Source organism: Lynx rufus, unplaced genomic scaffold (assembly GCF_022079265.1).
Source record: "Lynx rufus isolate CCGP_SWC_20201006 ecotype Redwood Valley unplaced genomic scaffold, mLynRuf1.p SCAF_32, whole genome shotgun sequence".
Taxonomy (NCBI): domain Eukaryota; kingdom Metazoa; phylum Chordata; class Mammalia; order Carnivora; family Felidae; genus Lynx; species Lynx rufus.
In genome coordinates, this window is record NW_025814848.1 from 862220 (window position 1) to 882547 (window position 20328).

The following is a 20328-nucleotide window of genomic DNA, read 5'->3' on the forward strand; positions in this document are numbered from 1 at the left end:
CAATCCCTGGGTGCATCCTACTAAGTAGGTACAATCCTGCCCTTGGTAGCTTAAGACTTAGTCAGTGTTTTCTCCCCACCTTGGGGTTACGTCATCGATACCTTTTTCAAAATAGATGGGTTCGGTGTGTATGTAAAGAAACCTGTTGAAGTAGGTGACTCCCTTTCCTGATAGAACTCGTCAAGGGTCATAGGGAAATCCTTGGCAGCCCGAGCATACCTGTCCCTTCTCATGTGCATGTTGACATTGTGTGCAGTGTAAACAATTCACCCAAGCCTTGAGGTCTTCTGTGACTCACAGGAAGTTCCATCTTGGTATTTACCGTTTTTTCGCTTTTCAGTTTTTGTTTCTCTTGATAATTGTATGTGACTAGGCTTACGGGCTAATTCTTGTCATACTTATTGGACATGGTGTGATTGTTAATATTTATAAAACACCTCCAAGTACAGGGTAAACATTGCAGCCACAGAGAACACAAGAATATCTGAAACCCAAACTCATAGCTTGTTTAAGGTTAATAAGGTTCAAAGTTCTCAAGTAGGGGACTTAAGAGGACTTCTTCATTGCTTTCTTCTAAAATGATGTATGGTGTACCCCGACATAACAGCTGGTTTGCTCACCGATTGCTCCTGGTGTAAAGGGGAAAAGTTTCTAAGGGTTTAGTTCTAAAATGGACTCCTGTTCCTAATAGTCATCTCCTCTACTTAACTTTTTGATTTATTGCATGCCTACTTGGAAATGAGGTTTTTAGATTGCTGTATACTTACCCACTTAAGAAATGAGGGAGTATTTGCAATTTATTTCAGAAGGGAAATATTCTTCATCCCTAATGGAATGTGCTGTTTACATTCCATGTTTTGTTTGTTATTATTTTATTCTTCAAGTTTGACCAACCCATACTTAGCTTCCTAGCTGTGGGATAGCCAAGCATAAGAAGTATTCAAGTGGTTTATTAACAAAGTGGCACAAATTCCCATCTTTTGTTAAATTTTACCCAAAAGTGCAGCCAATGGGAGAGATAACACCTGTGTTACATACCTTACATAGTTGTTAAGAGGGTTAAATCAGATAAGAAAGATTAAATTCTGTAAGTATTAGAAACACAGGGCGCCTGGGTGGGTCAGTCGGTTAAGTGTCCGACTCTTGATTTCGGCTCAGGTAACGATTTCGTGGATTCGTGCGTTTGAGCCCCACGTTGGACTCTGCACGGACAGCGTGGAGCCTGCTTGGGATTCTGTCTCCTTCTCTCTCTGCCCTTCCCCCACTTGCTCTCTATTGCTGTCTCAAAGTAAGTAAATAAACATTTAAAAACTATAAACGCTTGAAATATGAACTTTTATCGAATCTCCAAAACAGCCTTTAAAAAACAAAATATTTAATTAGCTTAATTTTCTTTCCAACCAGGAAAAGATGTTAAGAGTCTCAATCTCAGAACAAAAATTATAATGCAGACACTTCATTGCAGTCATTGTACATCACAGAGGTCAAATGCTAGCAGATGACATTTGAAGAAATTACCTTTTTTCCTTCTCTGCTTTATTCTCCCTTGGCCTTCATTTGAGGTTCAGAGGTTTAGCCATTCACAATAAAGATACGTCTTTAGATACCTTACAAAACAACAAAGACAAAAAGTTAAGGTGGGAAGCAACCAAAATTAGCGGGCTCAGGAGTCACCAAAATGACTACAACTGAAAATAGTTTGAGTTGAAGTAAAACCGGCAGCGTAGTGACCTGACATTGCTCTGAGGGCCAGGTAGCTTTCTACCTGCTCTTGACTTTGAGGTTATTAGACTGTACTTGATGGCTCAGAAATCTCCTAAGTATCTCGTAGTGCAAACAGGTTACTCGAAAGAATTCCTATAGGAGGTTGACATTATACTGTGGCGTTACCTGGAAGTCTGTCAAGACCGTTTGGGGTGGGTTAACGGTTTGATCACAGCTACTTACAGACGAGCTTAGTTCTCATTTAACCCACTGAAATTGTATGTAACATTTTGCCTATGTACTCCTGCATGTGTCTTAGACAGAATTGTGGTTATCAGACCCTTAAAGTGATTCATGATCCTTTCCCCAAAGTTTTTTATTTGGTTTTCCACTACACCCGCTGTAAACTTCTTTTGTAGTGTCTGTTACACTTTACTGAATTCGCTTTACGTTTCGGTCTCTATCCAAACCAGACGATAAATCTTAAATGCAGGGACCACATTTAATTCTTCATATCCCTAGACAAGTGATTGGTCTTTACTATGTGATTGCTATTTAAAAATAATAATAATAATTCCTTTTCCTGCCTGTAGACTCATTGCTCATTCCGAGTATATATGTTTAATATGTTCCTATTTTCAGAATTTGTCGTCAGGCATTTGTTACAACCTCCTACACTTACCTACTCACCCCCCTGCCACCACTGCCACTACCTGTGTACTTCTCAGATTTTTGCCTACTTCTCCCTTAAGGCTGCCACAACTAAGTAGATTTTTAGACCATCATTTTCAGGTACCTACTCTTTATCTTCCTCTGTAGAGTCATGCTCTCCTAAGCTCACAGTTTGTAATTTTAGGTCCTTCCTTTTAGTGTCCCAGACATACAGTCTGATAATGTCCACCTATGTATTTCAGAGGTCTTTTTTTTTTTTTTCTATAAAATAATTATGTGGCTTCACTAATACCAGTGTATCCCCTGAGTTGTGGATCATGCAGATCTCTCAAAAGTTTGTCATTGTTATTAAGCTTACTGTAAAGAATAAAATCTCAAATTGTGTCATACTGTGTTTCACATAGGAAGAAATAAATGCTTGTTATGAGATGCGATTTTTTATTTCTGAGATCGTTACTGTTTTTGATAGATCTGTTTATACCTTGTTGTAAAAAACATCTTACAGTTAAAAATAGATAAATTTGTTCTGTTTCGTTTAATACAGTTTATGCACCCCTGTGTGCATGTGCACGCGTGCGTGTGTGTGTGAATGTTTCTGGCTTCTCTGGCTAAGTACGGTGCCTCGTGCTTTCTCTTACCTTATCTTGCGTTATCTGTGGGAAGCGGTTGCTGCCAAACCAGGTACTACGATCGAGGGGAAGTATGTCGCATAATGGAATGGCAAATAGAAAAACATATGCCACGAGTTTTCTTCCCTTACTGTATCTCTAACATTTTGACCCACAGAATTTCCAGTGAAACGGTAAGGTCCTCTCTGCAGATCATTTGAACTGAGGGCTTACTCAATAAAAGGTAATCAGGCTGTATTGCCCAGGTGAAGCAAGGATGCTAGCTTGTCTTTGCCTCTCCGCTTAAGCACGGAGTTCTGATACATCTCTTCAGTATTGGGTTTCTGTAATGATTCTGGGGATTTCTTCCATGCTCTTCAGTTTGTGAACACCATTCTTTTTGCGTTGGACTGAGCACAGTATCTGTACCATGGTAGGTGTCCGTTAGCCGTCTGTTAACTGAATATTGAAGTCTGGGAAAAGAACGGAAGGTGAAATCGAGGAGCCTTTAAATCTGAAGAAATGGTAGACCATCGTGGAGTCCACCTAAGTTTTGACACAAAATGAGATTGTTGACAAAAGGAGAAGAAGCTGGTGTGGCCCTAAATGCCAGTCTGGGAAATTCAGGTTCTGTGAACTCCCGTATCAGGAAAACAAAAAGCACACTAGGGTGTTCAATGGAGAGAATTAATAAGGTAATTGGTTAGACAGGTATTGAAATTTGAAAAAGGAACGGGGTGTAATACAGATTTAGAAACTGCAGGGAGCAGCTTTTACCCCAGGCCTGGGAGAGAGAAGAGAGAGATTGGTACTCTTGTTAGATCTCAGGCACTTTGAGAGAGTTCGTGCAGGGCTAGAACCGAGAGCGCTGACAGGGTGGGGCCTCTAGACTAGTTAATGGAACCTTAGTATCTCAGAGGAGTAGATAAACTGGTTGGCTGATGTTACTCCTCATGGGTGAGACGCCAGAAAGCTGGTTCTAGAAGTGCTGGGGAGTGTGGAGCCTGAGAACAGCTGGCATAGGAAGGGGCGTCCCTTCTCCGCTGGCTCTTCAGTCTTGTTTTAATGTCCTTCACTGTGCATCTCACTTGTGTGGACCTAACAGAACCAGCTGGCAAAGAAGAAATCGTACTATACAGAGTCCTAAACCCAACAGTGAAAACACATAGCAGGTCAGTTTGGAACTTAGTAATTGCTACATCATCCTGGAGAAAATATTCTAGAGTCGTGTGGGAGGTTAAGTTTTCTACTAGCTTTATAGGATAAGTTGGAAAAAGTAGACCCCAGATTCATAGGTGTCTACCTGACATCACCACTTGCCTGTTTAAGTAGCCAAAGTATTCGCCTTCTCATACTTAATATTTCTAAACAGAACTCTCAATTCCATTTTCCTCAGCCTTTATCTTCTCATTGAAGCATCTACTTGATTGCTAAATCCAAAAGCCTGAACATTAGTCTTTAATGTCTCCTAGCCCTCATTCCTTACATCCGACCAACCATCAAGTCCTTTCAGGTTCTTTTGCCATCTGTTACTACTTCTGTCCTAGTCCCGTGCATCTTCTGTCACTAGGACTCTGCAGTAAAGCTCGTGACTGGTCTCTAATGGTCCTCAAGCCCCCAACAGTCCATGCACAAAATAACAAAATGTGCCTTTAAAGGTAAATCCTGTTAGGTCACTCTCCTGTGTAAAATCCTCGATTTATATTTAAGTCCACTATGTTCTTTGTCAGACTTTTCTTTAGCTGACAGAACAGATACAGGTGATGATTGGTATTAAAATTGTTTATAAACTTTGGTCACTCTGTTTTCTCTTTTCTCTACACATTTCTTTTTTTTTTTTTTTTAATGATTTTTTTTTTTTTTAACGTTTATTTATTTTTGAGACAGAGCATGAACGGGGGAGGGTCAGAGAGAGGGAGACACAGAATCCGAAACAGGCTCCAGGCTCTGAGCTGTCAGCACAGAGCCCGACGCGGGGCTCGAACTCATGGACCACGATATCGTGACCTGAGCTGAAGTCGGCTGCTTAACCGACTGAGCCACCCAGGCGCCCCTCTACACATTTCTTAGTCAGCCCTTGTTTTCCAAGTGAAGTAAGTAGTCAGGTACTTTTTATGTTTGCAAAACCTTTTCTACTCATTATTGCAAATTTATAGAAAAGAATTTTTTTAAATGTCAGGGATCAGGTTCACCTCTGCAAGTCATTGGGGTCTAGAAGATGACTGGTGTAATTGATTATTGGTTAATTTATGGATGCAGGTCACAGGAGAAATTTCCTAAAAACAACATGAAAAAATAGAAAAGAGGAGATAGTACATGGCTGTCTGTATAGGATTAAGTCCCCCAAAAGGAGCAACATAGATTTAGGAAAATGATACCATTATAGGTGGGTGTGGTTCGAAAAGAATGTACTCTGGAGAGGACAGTGATCTGGGCTGTCAAAAGAGACATACATAGGATGCTTCTAGACAGGATCTTGTCTACCTTGGAGGCAGAAAAGCACAGTGGGCTTCTAGGGGATAGTGGGTAGATGATTTTGACTAATGCAGAATATTTGCAAATAGGGCTGCTTATAGAAGTTGTTTAGTGGCTTGATTGCTAAGCCGGGGAGTTTGGGCTTTTCTTACAGGCAAATGATAGTACTAGTCACATTTTTAATGATTTGGAGATACTCATACATTTGTTTCGGTTCTCTATTAGTAATTACATTGTTGTGGAGTTTTTTTAACGTGTGCTTTATCAATTTAAAGTTGCCAACTAAACATGATTTTCTTAATTTCTCATGTGAGGTCTTTGATGAATTGAAAAGATAATTCCACTGAAAGGCAGTACATAAAGGAAAAGTTGTGATAAGGACTTTAGATCAGGCACTCTGGGTTGGAAGCCAGTTTTGCAGCGTGACCGTATGTTACATTGGATAAGGTACCTAGCCTGTCTGAACCTCAGGGTGATAACAGTACCAGTGCCATAGATCTGTATAAAGCATAAAATGTTAAGATGAGGAAAACCTAATATGTAGTTTCAATAAGGTAATGTATAAATCGTTCAACTTTAAAATGCTAGAACCTGTTCACTCTCATCTAGTATTAACCACGACCTATTTCTGTCCCTTTAACATAGCTGTAAATTACTATAATATATGTATAAGTTATATATATTTATACAGACCCATAATCTGTCATCCATAATTACAAACTCCAAAAAGTTCAGAAAAGTATGTTTATACTCTGTCTTTATCCTACTTAATGTATTGTTATGTTTGCTACACATTGGGTTATTGGAGTATTCTTCCAGACCCATTGGGGATGTTATGTAATCCTTTGTATATTATCTTTATACAACTCTGAACATTTCTCAAAACATTTATGATGCCACAGGTTTTAGATATGGGGCAGTGGACCTGTAAAGAAGTTAGCAAGTGTTTGTTATAGTTTTAAACTTTTATGTTTCAAAGGTATGTTGTTCATAATATTTCAGTAACCTTTACATGTTTTTCATACTAAGTATGAGAGATAGGTATGTATTTAAGAAATGGTCAGGGGGTGGGGAAACTATAGTCACAAAATTACCTACTATGAGAATTTTCATAATGGCTTTATTCACAGCATCCAGAAACTAGAAACATCCCAATGTCCATTGCAGAAGAATGGGTAAATAAATGAAATACTACTCAGCTCTCAAAACAGGCGGACGACTGATACACACAACAGTATGGATGAGTTCCATAAGTATGCTGAGGGAGAGAAGTTGGACACACAAAGTATATACTCTTTGATTCCATTTTATAAAATTCTAGGATAGGCAAAACTAAGCTGGTGATAAAAATCAGATCGGTGGTTTCAGGAGGCAGAGGGTGGTGGGAAGGACCTTGAGTAAGAAGAGACGCACAAGGGAACTTACGAATTGATAGAAACATCCTGTGTCTTGATGTACATGCCTCAAAACTGAGTGTTGCACTTAAGATCTCAAGATTTCACTGCATATAAACTATACCTGGAATTTTAAAATACAGTGCAAATACTTGAGAAATGAGAAGTTATAAAGTTCTAGATGACCACTTGGATTCAGCATTCTCAAATACCCTCTTATGACTTAGGTTTAGTTAAAGACAGACGCTTTTGTTACAGAAGGAAAAGTTAGAGTTCCATTTCTATACAAGGTTTATCCCTGAACAGGGTTCTACAAAATGCCTTTTGAAACGTCTAGCGTTAAGATGTATGATTTTAGGATGCCCTATTTGGTTAGCTTCTGTCTTGGAGAGAAGAGGAAATGTCTCATGGCATGTGGAAACTCCTGGCATGAAGCGTGGCCGGTAGAAGCTCTAGAACAGGGCCGCTGGACAAGAGAAAAAGACTAAGTGAAATTACCTAAGAAACCAACACATTGTCTTCTCTGACCTTAATTTGAGAGACGGCCTACACCTTCAGCAGCACTCAGGCAGGTATACAGTGCCAAGTTTCGCCGACAAAACCAGGACACGAAGGTTGAAATCGCACTTCTGTGTGCAAGTAATTCTGTAATGAACTCTGCAAACTCTTAGGACACAGCGTTGGGCTGGCTCTGTGGGTACAGAATGGGGGGCGGCGTGGGGAGAAGCGGTGAAGACACCGGAGTGAGTGCAGCTCTTTCTGGAGCGAGACCACCAGGTCTAAATTGTAGCTTTGCCGGCTAGATTCTGTGCTCTGCCGGGAGTGTTAGTGGACCTGCCATAATGTGATGTAATCCAGAGTGCGCACTGTCATGCGTAACTTGTACGTCTCTGTGGCCTCCAGCTTGTCACCGTGGCATACTCCGTTGCTGCTGTGCTGCTCCAGTTTTTATTCTCCTCCTGGGCGGGGTGTGTGCGGGGGGAGGGGGGCAGGCCTCTGCTGATGACACTGTATGCTTTTCAGCAGCCCGCACCCTGCGAAAGGCACACACACGTATGCATGGACCCTGAATGTACACGTGTGTATTTCTTCCGTGACCTTTCTCCTCTGTTTGACACTGCATCACCAGCTAATGAGTATGCTTCTATCACTTTCTAAAAGGAACAGTTCAGTGAAAACATGTGCTTGAGTACCTCTTCTCTGTACAGAGTTCTCCGTATGAGACATTATGTCTCATCACTTCTTCCCTCTTTATTTCTACCTCTTACTTGCTGGCGTTTTCAAACATGTACTATTTTCTCACAGTCAAGTCACTGAAGGTACACCTATTTTTTTTTTTTTTTATGTAGAGTGTAATTTATATACTTCTGGTATTCTGTTATCTATAGATTTAAATTTGAAATGACTTGGTGAGTTTTAATTTTTAATATTACTAGTTTTCAGGGAACAAGTTTAAGGAGTTTGAGTTAGATGATGGATTTCTAATTTGTCCCTTTCATTGATGGTGCTTACTTATTTTTATCATTAAAGTTATTGCTGTGGCTTTAAAGAAATCCTGTTACTTCACTTTTTTTCTCATTCATCTTTGTACAAGTTCATAGGGGTCAAGGAATAGTAATTCCACAAGTGTTCAAGACTGTCTTCTCTGTTTTCTCCTGCAACGTAGGTTTTTGAAAAGTTGGCGGTGACACATTAAACTTTGTCTTCATCATGGTTTCACTCATCTTTCTCTTTAATCCTTTGTGGTTTATTAAAAGCCATTTTGGCAGTTCTGTTTACTATAAATGATAGTATCCCCTTTGCTGCTTTAGTGCCAAGGACAGAGTTTTGTGTATCATTGATTGCAGTAGAAAAGGACAGAGAAGCTCGTCATCTGGCCTTGCTCCTGTCCTGAGCCAAGTCAGAAAAAAATGTGTCGTTGGGTTGCTTTCTTTTTTAAATATTCTGAAGCTTAGGTAATGCATAAAATATGTGAGTAGCATATAGTTCCATTTCTACCTTCATCTGCTTTCTTTTACGGTAGCTGATATCTATCCTATAGGATTTAGATATTTGAGGTTTGGAAATAAAAATTTTTCTTACCAATCATCTAGAAATATATGTCCTAGCAAAAATAACTTAAAGGATAAGGTGAATGGGAATATGAATATAGGCAATGAGAAGTAAAAAATAGACTGTGTTCCCAAGGAGTTTACTTTGGTAGTGGTGATGTCCATGAAACTATAAACCAAGGTAGAAGCCTTACAATCTAAGGATGGCCCTTTGAGAAGGTAGCATTTAGGTTGAAGTTTGCCGAGATTAAGTAGAATTTCGAAAGAAGGGGGATGGAATGGAGTCCTGAAGGACATTCAAGGTGGAGGCAATAGGAATATGCACAGAGACGCATACCAGGGATTTGTAGCATAAGATAACATGTACAAAATAGTAGAAGATTAATTGCTTTAACTTGAGAAGACAGTTTGGGCCCAGATCATAGATAGCTCCATTTAGATAGTAAGAAACTGTGAAAGGGTTTCAAGACATGAAAATGTTAAGGAACATAAGTAGAAAAGTTGTTCTTGTGCATTTGATCTTACCATCGTATAGATTGTTTGAAGAACAGATACCCTTAACGTAATATGGTAGTAGTTTCGGTAATAACAACAATATCGACTAGAACAAGGGTGACAACAGTAAATGGAAAGGGTGGGGCACATCCACCCTAAGTGGGATGGCCAAACAGTTTGATGGTCAAAGACCATCCTGGTTTATGCCCGTTACCATCACATAGTGATGGAAAGCTTTTACATTTAGATGTGTCGTAACTTGGACAGTGCATCTTATGGTGGCCCTGAAGATGTACTTAAGTATGTACTAATTGAGGGGAGAGAGGGATGTCGTGAGCATGAGAGAGAAGAATATGTATTCAGATTTTAGAAGTTCTTGTGGTTATGATTTTATTAAATTTTCCTTTTTGGAAAATTAAACAACATCCTCTTGCATGAATACCACAATCAAATGTTATATGTTTAAGAATCCCAGTTGGGGACGGGGATGTTTGTTTTTTATGGATTGGTTTTCTTTTCTCTTCAATGAGCACATTGGAGTTTTTGAATCTTCTGTAAAATGATAGATGCCAAAGAGAATAAATATACCATATTTAATCTTAATTAACATTGTTACTTATTGCTTTTTAAGGAAACTTTAATAGAATCGGTGTAGTTCGTGTAAGACATTTCCAAGTAGGAATGTAGGTAGTGGCAGTTGCGAGTATCCTGCGTGTCGGTATATCAGCACCTTTCGGTTCCCTGGTTGTTTGTATGTTTGTTGTCCTTTTCCCGGTGGAAGCAGGCGGCTGTAGGCACGCACTGCCCGTTTCAAGGCTGGGGAGCAGGTGCGGCTGTGATGTCCGCGGGCGTCTTCAGTTCTCACTGCTCTTGTGTTTTCCGTGCGCAGGCCGAGGGAGAAGACAGCCTGAAGAAGATGCAACTGATGGAGCTCGCAATTCTGAACGGCACCTACAGGGACGCCAACGTCAAATCACGTAAGCGAGAGACTGGGGTCCAGGGCCACAGCCGTCTCCGCCCTTTCGTGCGTAGGCCTTGCTCCGCTGGGCGGCGCCGCGCATGAACACTGCTCCGGAGTGAAGAGTCGAAACCCGTGTCGCTTGATAGGGCACCTGCAGTCCCGCTTTGACTGCTTTCGTGAATTGAGGACGTTCTCTTCTAATCTTCCGCCAGCGTGTCTAGGTTTCGGGTTTATAAATGTTTTCGTTTTGATGAAATTTCAGCTTCCAAAGTTGAGAGTTTCAGGACGTTTCCTATTCTGTTGAGTATACATGTCAGGCTTCTAGCTTATTTTGTCACATTGGTGCAAAAGACAGAAAGTTTTCAAAACTTCTTTTTGAAAAAAAGCTGACTTGGAGCGTATCTGAAAGCAGTGACCCTTCTGTCGAATTCTGTCCTTTTACCTCGCTTGCTTGTTCCTGCAATATTTTTCTCTGTTGATTTCATATGTGAGTTCACAGAGAGCAGTAGGTGATAGTGTTTTCAACCCCACTTTTCCTTTCGATATATTTGTGCATGCTTTCATAAACTTTAAAGAGGGTTGCTTTTTTTCATTTTGAGGCGATCTAAGCTCGACATGTCTTAGGAACATAATCTCCTATTTAAATTACTGGCTTTTTATTTTTTTTTTTAAAGTAGAATTTTAAAGTCCTAGCCAGCTTGCCAGAGCATAGGCAGTTTAGTGGGTCGGAAGCGGTTGCTTTACAAATGCTTGGCTTTAATTTATTCACGAGAATGAGTATGTCATTAACAATCATATATTTAGGAATGGGACGTTTTACGTATTGCTTTCTCTATGAAGAAGTTAAATTCGTACAGATGCAGGAAATTTATATGAATTCGTACAGATGCAGGAAATTTGTATGAAAGTAGTTTGTTGACTAGCATAATACAGTAAAAATCCCTCTTTTAATTTGAAACTTAAGCTACTCTAGAAGTATACCAAAACTGTATTTCTGTGGACTCCCGATTGCAAAATATTTTTTAACCTCTTTTAATGCGAGTGTTTCCATGTGCTTTTGCATGTACCTTTAGTCTCATGGTATCTTAAAACCATAGATATATCGAATATATGAACTAAATGTAACCTATTTTAATGGTCGCGTTCTTTTTGTTGTTGTTTTTTATAGTGGCTTGTTAATTTTTGCACATTTATTCTTAATCACACTGGGAAAGGGGAAGCCGTTTGCATTTGATCGGTGTGCTTTGGCATTTTGTGTGATCAGCGCATGTACTAATGATTTCCTTTTATTTTTCTTCTTTCCTGCTTTTCCTTTCTTTTTCCTACTTCCCTCTCATTTTCCATATTTTATACTGCTATCTCTGTACTTCCTCCTACATTTCTTTGCTTACTGTAGCAGCCCTTGCCTTTTCTCTTGCAGCGACAGCCCAGGCTGCTCCGAGGATTATCACTGGGCCTGCGCCTGTTCTCCCACCAGCTGCCCTGCGTACTCCTACGCCAGCTGGCCCTACCATAATGCCTTTGATCAGACAAATACAGACCGCTGTCATGCCAAACGGAACTCCTCACCCAACTGCTGCAATAGTTCCTCCGGGGCCCGAGGCTGGTTTAATCTACACACCCTACGAGTACCCCTACACGTTGGCGCCAGCTACATCAATCCTTGAGTATCCTATTGAACCTAGTGGTGTATTAGGTAAGTTGTTCTCCCTGTGCGGTCACCAGTAGTTTTCTGCATAGCATTTGTGCCTCAGACTTGGAAGTGGTTGTCTCCGTTTTAGCGAGGCGAGACAAGTTGCCATTAGGAAGACTGAAGCCTAAAGTTTGTCTTTATTTCAGCCTCTCTTAATGGTCCCCTCTTAAAATAACTGCATCTTACTAAGTTTGCTCAGATTCTCGTTGGTAACTCAGATCCACGTTAAACAGAAAATACTTTTCACGGTTGACATTGACGGTGAGGTCATTCTGAGTTGGGCCTGTCCCCTCCGTTGGCTCCACTGCCCACGGTTAGAGTCCTTCCGTCTCAGAGATGTATTTAATTTGTCAGCTAAATTTTAAAATCCCGTGTGAAAATATTTTGAGGTCTTTGAAAAACTGTTGTTATTGTCTGTGTGTTTTCTAATATTTGTGATCGCTTAAAATATGAAAAGGACCAGGTCAACTGGTTGGATTCTTCAGGTTTCCTCAGGTTTTCTCTTTTGTTGAAGTTCTAGTTAATATTAAACATACGAGAAGCTCCTACTTTCTGTAGTACAGTATGGAATTGATGAGTAAATACCAAGTCACTGTTTTAGGATCACATTTGAGGCAGAAATTAAGATCATACTATGAACGCTTGGTTTTACATGAACAAAAAGTGGTGTACTTGAAAAAGACATTACTGATGCCTTTTTTTTATAGAGTGGATTGAAATGCCAGTCATGCCTGATATTTCAGCCCATTGACTTGCTGGATGAAGGACTAGAATACAGCAGCTGTTATAACACGACCAGTCAATGTGGGACAAACTCTTTCCGTGCTGCCCCTTTGTTTTACCAGACAGAATTTGAATACTTTTTTTTCTTGAATTGTATGTGACCTTGGTGCCGCATGCATGCTGTGGACTCGTAGGACTTTGATCTTTTAAGTTCTGGGGTTTTTTTCCAGCATTAATAATGATTTATAAAAATTTGAAAGTCTTTCATGAACCCGGACACTAAGATTTAAACTTGAAACTTCATTGTTCAATTAAAGAAAGCCACGATGCTCTGTATGTTATCTGTGTGTGTGCACGCACTCAGGTGCCTTCTGTTTCATGAGCAAATACATTTGATTGTACATGGTTTCCGTTTATCTCTAAATCGTTGTATAAAGTACCTTAGGTCAGAATTATACTATAGATAGAGCTGTTGACGAGAGGCTTGTTTTCTGTTGCACATTTCTTGAAGCATTTTTAAAATAACATGTAACATGTAACCTGTTTACGTTTTCCTTTCTGTTAACGCTCTGTCCCGCGGCCCCACGCCTGCTCCTTTAGTCTCAGAGCTCCTCTCTGCTGCACGCACAGCGTCTGTTCGAGGAGTTTGTTGCTTCCTGCAGGGCTGGCACTCTGAGCCACCAGCTGCTGTTCCAGCACTCTCGGTGCAAGATCTTGCTGATTTTGCCTCGTGCAATTATACTTGTACAAGATTAGTTTATCTAAAATGCAAGAAGGGGTGATGGACCAGTTTACTGCTTAGAAACAGCAAGAGGCACTGCAGTCTCTCATTTTAAAGCAATGTGTTTTTTGTTGTGTTGGGAAATTTTTATTTATAATACTTAATTATTAGACTGACAAAATTAAAAGCGAAATATACAGATACCTAATTGGCCTTCATAAAATGAATAATAATGAGTACTAAGTGACCAAAATCCATTCAGAGTCTTCCTTCTCGCTTTGCCACCTAAGCAGTAAAACATGACATTGACCACTTGGAGAACTGAGAAAATTATTTCAAATTGCTAAGTTATAATAAATTTGCACACAGATAACATGCATGATATATATCAAGTTTCACATCCTATGATTTTAAAATAAGCAGTGCCCTTCAAAACAGATGCAGACATGTGTGTTGGTGGTAGTGAGGAGATTGGTATTAGCATCAAGTCTTCATTGGTGACTAATTTTTAATTCCCTTCCTTTTATCTTTAGGTATGGCTTTCCCAACGAAAGGCTAAGAATTCAAGAACGGTCTTAACTGAACCCTCATCAGATCTGAATTTAACAAATGCTTAGTCTCAGCAGCCTCCGGGGGGGTGGGGGGGAGCTTAGCCTAGCAGTCAGTGACTCACTTGCACTTTTTGCACACTGATAGAAAGTAAAAGTATGTTATTAATTTGGTTTAGTCTGTAATCTTACAAAGTAACGGTGATTTATAAAGGAGTGTATAGTGTACTGACTGCTAAGGGCACTACACTGTTTGCTTTACTAATCACCTAATTCATTGCAGTTCATACTTATTGACTCAGAGTTTCGAACCACAATCTGTAGGCTGTAAGAATTGCTTTTAAACCTTTTTAAGCGATAAACTCTGGAAGTGGTCTTAAGGTTAGCAAATAATTGTCAGTATTAAGCATGGCATTATTGAAGTGGTCCTGCTGCGAGAAAGGCACTTCAGTGAATATGTGACTAGTAAAGCTGAAATATGTTTGGATCTAATAGAGTTCACGAAACACTGTACCTTGGGATTGTGAATGAACGCCTAAAACAGGTTAAGGCCAAGATGTTTGAGATGAATGCAATATTAATAGACGCATATATACGCAACATATTATGGTTACTTTTAAAACTACTGTGCCTTAACATGTTTCTTAAGAGGAAACTTTTGTAGTAAAATGAACCTTTGAAATCCATTTTGATAAACCTGCTGTTTAATGTTTGTTTTCTTTTCCCTTGTGAATGTTTTCTAACTTTGTCTTGGTAATTGCAATTTAACTAGGTGCGGTGGCTACTAAAGTTCGAAGGCACGATATGCGAGTCCATCCTTACCAAAGGATTGTGACCGCAGACCGAGGTTAGTTTAGTTCTGCAGTTCTTGTTTATAAGAAATGCGCTGGGTGTCCGTAAAATTTGCAACACCACACCTGATGGAAAAATATAACTGCTTACCTGCACACCGTGTCTTTTCTTTTTCTAAATTAATTTGTCATAGTTGACAGATTTAAGGGTTGGGATTCTTTCCTCTCCTTCTCCTTCTCCTTCTCCTTCTCCTTCTCCTTCTCCTTCTCCTTCTCCTTCTCCTTCTCCTTCTCTCCTCTCCTCTCCTCTCCTCTCCTCTCCTCTCCTCTCCTCTCCTCTCCTCTCCTCTCCTCTCCTCTCCTCTCCCCTCCCCTCCCCTCCCCTCCCCTCCCCTCCCCTCCCCTCTCCCCCTCCCCTTCCTTCCCCTCCCCTCCTTTCTTTCCCTTTCCTTTTTTTTTTTTGTGTTCCCTTCATATTTTAACTTATTAAATCCTATATTAGTATGTACTGTGATTTATTCCTACTAAAACATGAATTGGTCCATGTGGGGAGGTATTAAATTTTGATGTTGCCTTAATTATTTTTCAGTAATAACTTTTGCTAAAATATACCTTGTAATTGTTGTGAAATTTTGGGTTGGTTTTGCAAAATGAACTGAGCGGATGGTGCTTTAATGAGAGAAGTAAAGGAATATATGCCTCCTGTGTCCTTGTGGAGAAAACTGAAGATTTAGTTTCCATTTTCCTTTTTATTAAGATACTTGAGCCACTGTGTAAACATGAGGATATGCATGTCAAGTACTTAGCTGAAATCAAGAAAGTAAGGACTGTGAAGATAACTTTGATGCGGTTGGATTTTTTATGAATGAGAAAATCAGTTCCCTTTTATTCTTACATTCTCTTGCCAAAATGGATCCTTCGATTTTTGTCATTTGCTGCTAAAATATATTATCTGAAGGTAAACTATCTCTTGAAGGTCTATGGAGACATGAATCCAGCTTTGAATATCTTTTTTGACTAACCTGTGACTGGAAAATAAGTCTTCATTTTTCTCCTTTTCAACACTTGCAATTTGTGTCCTATATATGCCCTTGGACCCTTTTATAAATTATTTATGTTTATTGAGGAGTGTTATTTTCGGTTTATTGACATTGAATTGTTTTCTTAGTGTGTCATCACAAGGTAAGAATCTGAAGCAAGGTGGAAAAAGATCTTTGAAGAGCTTCTGTTGCACATGTATTACTTACTAATTAATTTGATCGAAGTCTCTCATACTAGTGGGAAAAGTGAGGGATTTATCCACTCCTGTCCTACACCTTCTGTGAATTTAAGAACGACCTACCTGCTTCACATGGTTCTCTTGAATACTGATGATAAACATTGGACACAACTGTTGTCCACGTCAGAATAAAATACTTTCCAAAGACACTGATGATACTTCTTTAGCATCAGCCATAATTCAAAGAGCCTTGAATTGAAGACTTTTAACGTATACGTATGTTACTTAACGATTATTCAGTGAATGAAATAAATAGTCCCCAAGCTCCAAGCTCAGTGATGACCTGTGACAGTAGGACACCGTGGAGGTGTGCACTGCCCCTGTGTGCCCCCTTCTTGCAGAACGAGTCTCCTCGTGAAGGAGGACCTTGCTTTTAAAAGTCACTTTACATTGAAAGAAACCCAATAATCCCGTGAATAATCTGAAGTCTTTTTCACATTGTTAATGTCTGCAATAGTTTGAAAGAGTGTTTTTAAGTAGTTTTTCTTCTATTAACCTTTCCCTGCCTGCCCCTTTTTAGGAGGTTTCTCGTAATTTTGTTTTAACACAGTAATTATTGGTGACTCAGTGCTCCAGTGCCTTGAGATGGCAAAAACAATATTAAGAAGATTTTATAGTACTTGGAAATGACATCACATTCCATGCATGGCTCTTTTGTAGTTATATGTGTTTGTGATTAGTCTTCTCACTTTTATTGAAAATGCAATGTCAGCAAACCGAAAAGCTACCTTTTTTTTTTTTCTTTTTTTTTTTCCTTTAAATAACAGAATACTTGTATACTGCTGTTATGATCACTGTATGCACTCATTGGGTCTAAGGGAGATGTCTGAAGTCCTTCATTTAAATTATTTTTATGATACTACTGTTTTCTCTATTTTTGAGGTTTTTGTTTTTTTTTTTTTTTTTTGAAGGGAAGATTAATATAAACATTCACTTTTAATGCAAGGAAACTCAGCCCTTGGACGCATAACCATGTAATTTTATATATGCATTTAGAGTACTGCATGGTTGACAAATATGTAGTTCTTTACTAAAAATAAACCCACTTCGACACCTATTTCAAAACTGAATTTGAAGCCTGTAAAAGACCAACTGACTTGTTAGTCGTAGTGAACCATAAGTGATTTTGCACGGTGGACACACCTGTGTGTACTGTGGGAGGCCAGGACTTGGCAGAGGACGTGTTCTAGATGTTCTGGTGTACATAGAAGTGGTAGTTGGCTTTGTTTCTTCCACACAAAAAAACATAATCAGAGTTTTTCCAAGTAATGATTTTATAAAAACCATTTACATAATTTGTATAAGAAACTTAATACAATTTTAATCAAAATCTTAAGTAATATCAAAAATGCTTTAAGATTCTGTATTTTGGGAGTGACTATGAAGTGGTATGACTACATCTTGTTAAATATTTATTTTCTTCTTTAATTTTGGAATAGCAAGTTTTATTTTGAATAAAATTCCACTTATTTTTAAGAAATTCAGGGAAGATTTGGTCCCATTGAAGATACAGTATTTTTGTAGTATTTATAAACTATCCTAAATGATAGACTCTAGAAAGCATTTTTGTTACATGAAAGTAAACCAGTCCATTATATAGATTATTTCAAATAACTCTGTGAACATTATACCCACTGGGTCTCGATTTATGGAGTGGCACAGAGTCTACCTTCGCACTGAATAGTTTTTCATTCACATCTCCTCTGCCTTAGTCACAATGGCAACAGTACAGAAAATTCTCTCAAACCTCAGAATAGAGTAGAAATAATTAAGCTGTTGAATGAGTCTTAAAAATCATACTACTGTTAAGTGGACCAAGTTTGGGGAAGCAGAATGTGACAGAGGTTGATTATAAGGAAGGAACAACTCGAGGACACTGGGCACGATAACTTTCCACTTGAGAACTACTTTGTGTTTTACTGTAATTTTTTTAATTTTTTTTTGTTCTGTTTGTTATTTTGCAAAAGAAAATAGTATTTACAGGTGGCTTCTTTTAAAATATAAAATATAAAGCAGGAATGTATATGAAATGTCAGATTTTATTGTATTTGCAGAGTATTAGCTTTGAAATTGAATAAAGAAAGCTGTTTGTAGTTTTAAAATGCCTTATTGGTATCAATTAGAAATTTCTTCTATTTTTTGATGTACTTAGAGCTTTTTGAGTATAGAATTTTAAATGGCAGGATTTTACAGTGTTTACATGCCAGTGCATTTTATAAGTGTTCTATATGTGTAAAATAGTATTTTCAACTGGAAAGTGCTGGCTGGTGCGAAAGGCCTGGCCTTTTTCTGGTTCCCATGACGTTGCCTCCACCGCTAGACTACAGTTTAGTATTGCTTTGTATCATAAGGCCAAGAAATTCCATGTTGTTTGTAAATAGAATAATTGAAAAAGCAATAAACATTTATTGAACAAAAGAAACCTTGTTTGGCCCAGAGTTTATGTTGAACCAAATTGTTCATAGGAATTTAAATTTCCTTAGATTCATTTCTGTTGATCATCAGTTATTAATAATCACATCCATCATTAATAGTCGCTTTGATGCTTGCCTCTGAGAGAATACTAATGCTTAATAGCAGTCAGATACTGATAACTGCACTGACTGTTTCAGAATTCTGTTTATCAAACCTATTCATTGTTGTTGTTCTCCAGTTTCCTCCATTGACTGCTACTAACTATTAGTTGTTAGTTGTATTTTATTTCTATTTTTTCTTGTTAACCAGTTTTTGTTTTGTTTTTTTTTTTTGGTGGGAGTGGGCTCTCCTTCATTTGTTCAAATCATGATATGAAACTGTCATGATTTTTATTGTATTCTGTAGATGGTGTCAATCAGTTTGTCAGAATTAAACATGCTTTTTTTTTATTAGTTGTGATTAGTTTTTCATGTTGTCATTAAGCCGTCACTAGCTGAAACTAATCTCTTCTCTATCTTTTCTTTTCTTTTTTTTTTGTTTTTTTTTTTTTGTTTTGTTTTTTTGTTTTTTTTTTTTGTTTTGTTTTGTTTTTTGTTTCTAACCACCCAGCCGCCACCGGCAACTAACCTATGACCTTCTGACCTCTGAACTCTTCACCCAATGATGACCTGACCATGCCTGCCTGCTGATCAGTTAACTGGTAATCGCCTTTGCTTGCCTGTCGTCAGTGCAGCGAGCTGAGGCACTTGTCCGTTCGTCTTACCATCTAACCAAACAAAAGACAAAGAAATTGTTGTCCTCCGACTCAGCTTTTGGTTTTTCTTTCTGTTTGGGTGAAAGTGGTTCTAGAACCTGCACTGAATAGTAGTAAAGCAATAAGGCCCAATTCATCCCACAGCACTGATCATCTTTTCACGTCCTACCCTAAGCGAACGGTAAGAAGGCCTCACTTCAGAAGGGGAGACAGATGGCCCTTAACTACTCAGTGACAGAGGCAGTTACTGTGAGAGACTTGTAGGAACCTTCTTCTCATAGCGAGCACAGCTCTCTGAATGTACCGTGTGATGATGCATCATGCATGGACCTTTGGTCAGGGACGCCATTGGTGAAGTGACTTCAAAAAGTATTCAAAATTTGATACGCTGTTTAGTCACTACAGTGCCCTCAAAGGGCAGAAGTTGCAGCCTTTTTTATATTGCCTGCCAAAATTGGAAGTATCAGCAGTGTGCCAGGAGAGATCAGCCTGACAAGGAATTTTGAGAAGTAGTGCAAACGACGAAAACTGCAACACTATTTTTAAAAGATGAATAGTATCTGAGTTAAAATTACTGAACCTTTATTTTACAACCTCCTTTAAAAACTATACGAGAACAAGGTACATGCATTATGTGTCACATTACTGGGCAAACTGTTCAAATATTTTTTTTAAACCTCCCTGTATAGAAAAAAACAAAAATCATTAAGGATGTAAAAGCCATGCTTGCCTATTTGCTGTATACATGTAATGAAATTGTAGATAAAAGTGTAGTGCATTGAAACAAATGAACAAAAAGTAGATACTTTTACTATACAAGGGTGCTGGTGCAGAAAAAAAATATATATATTTTTGGAAATGTAGCATTTTATACTTTCAAGTGTTATAAAAAAAAAAGAAAAAGAACAAAGAAACCCTTTATTTCATTAAATGATTTTTTCTGGTGGTTGTCAAGAAACAAAAGACCAAAAGAGCCTTTTTGTCTTTCTTTTTTATTTTTTAAGTATTGGAATAAGTCTAAAGAAAAGAAAGTGCCTTATTTTC

The 20328-nt window shown here is 38.6% G+C and overlaps 1 protein-coding gene across 8 annotated transcripts in view; it reads left to right on the forward strand.

Annotated features, from left to right (window-relative positions):
- The window catches only part of QKI (QKI, KH domain containing RNA binding), a 152325-nt gene extending 132235 nt beyond the window's left edge, over nt 1–20090 (forward strand). The window contains exons 5-8 of one of the 8 annotated variants that reach the window (XM_047093131.1): nt 10289–10376; nt 11757–12056; nt 14818–14892; nt 19140–20090. In XM_047093131.1, coding sequence (XP_046949087.1) covers nt 10289–10376; nt 11757–12056; nt 14818–14892; nt 19140–19156 — 480 coding nt within the window. In that variant the 3' untranslated portion in view covers nt 19157–20090. Of the gene's footprint in view, nt 1–10288; nt 10377–11756; nt 12057–12252; nt 12259–12760; nt 13183–14030; nt 14993–19139 lie in introns of those variants that run through there. The other 7 variants (XM_047093129.1, XM_047093130.1, XM_047093136.1 and 4 more) reach the window with 7 other exon arrangements.
- Nucleotides 20091–20328: the final 238 nt, after the last annotated feature.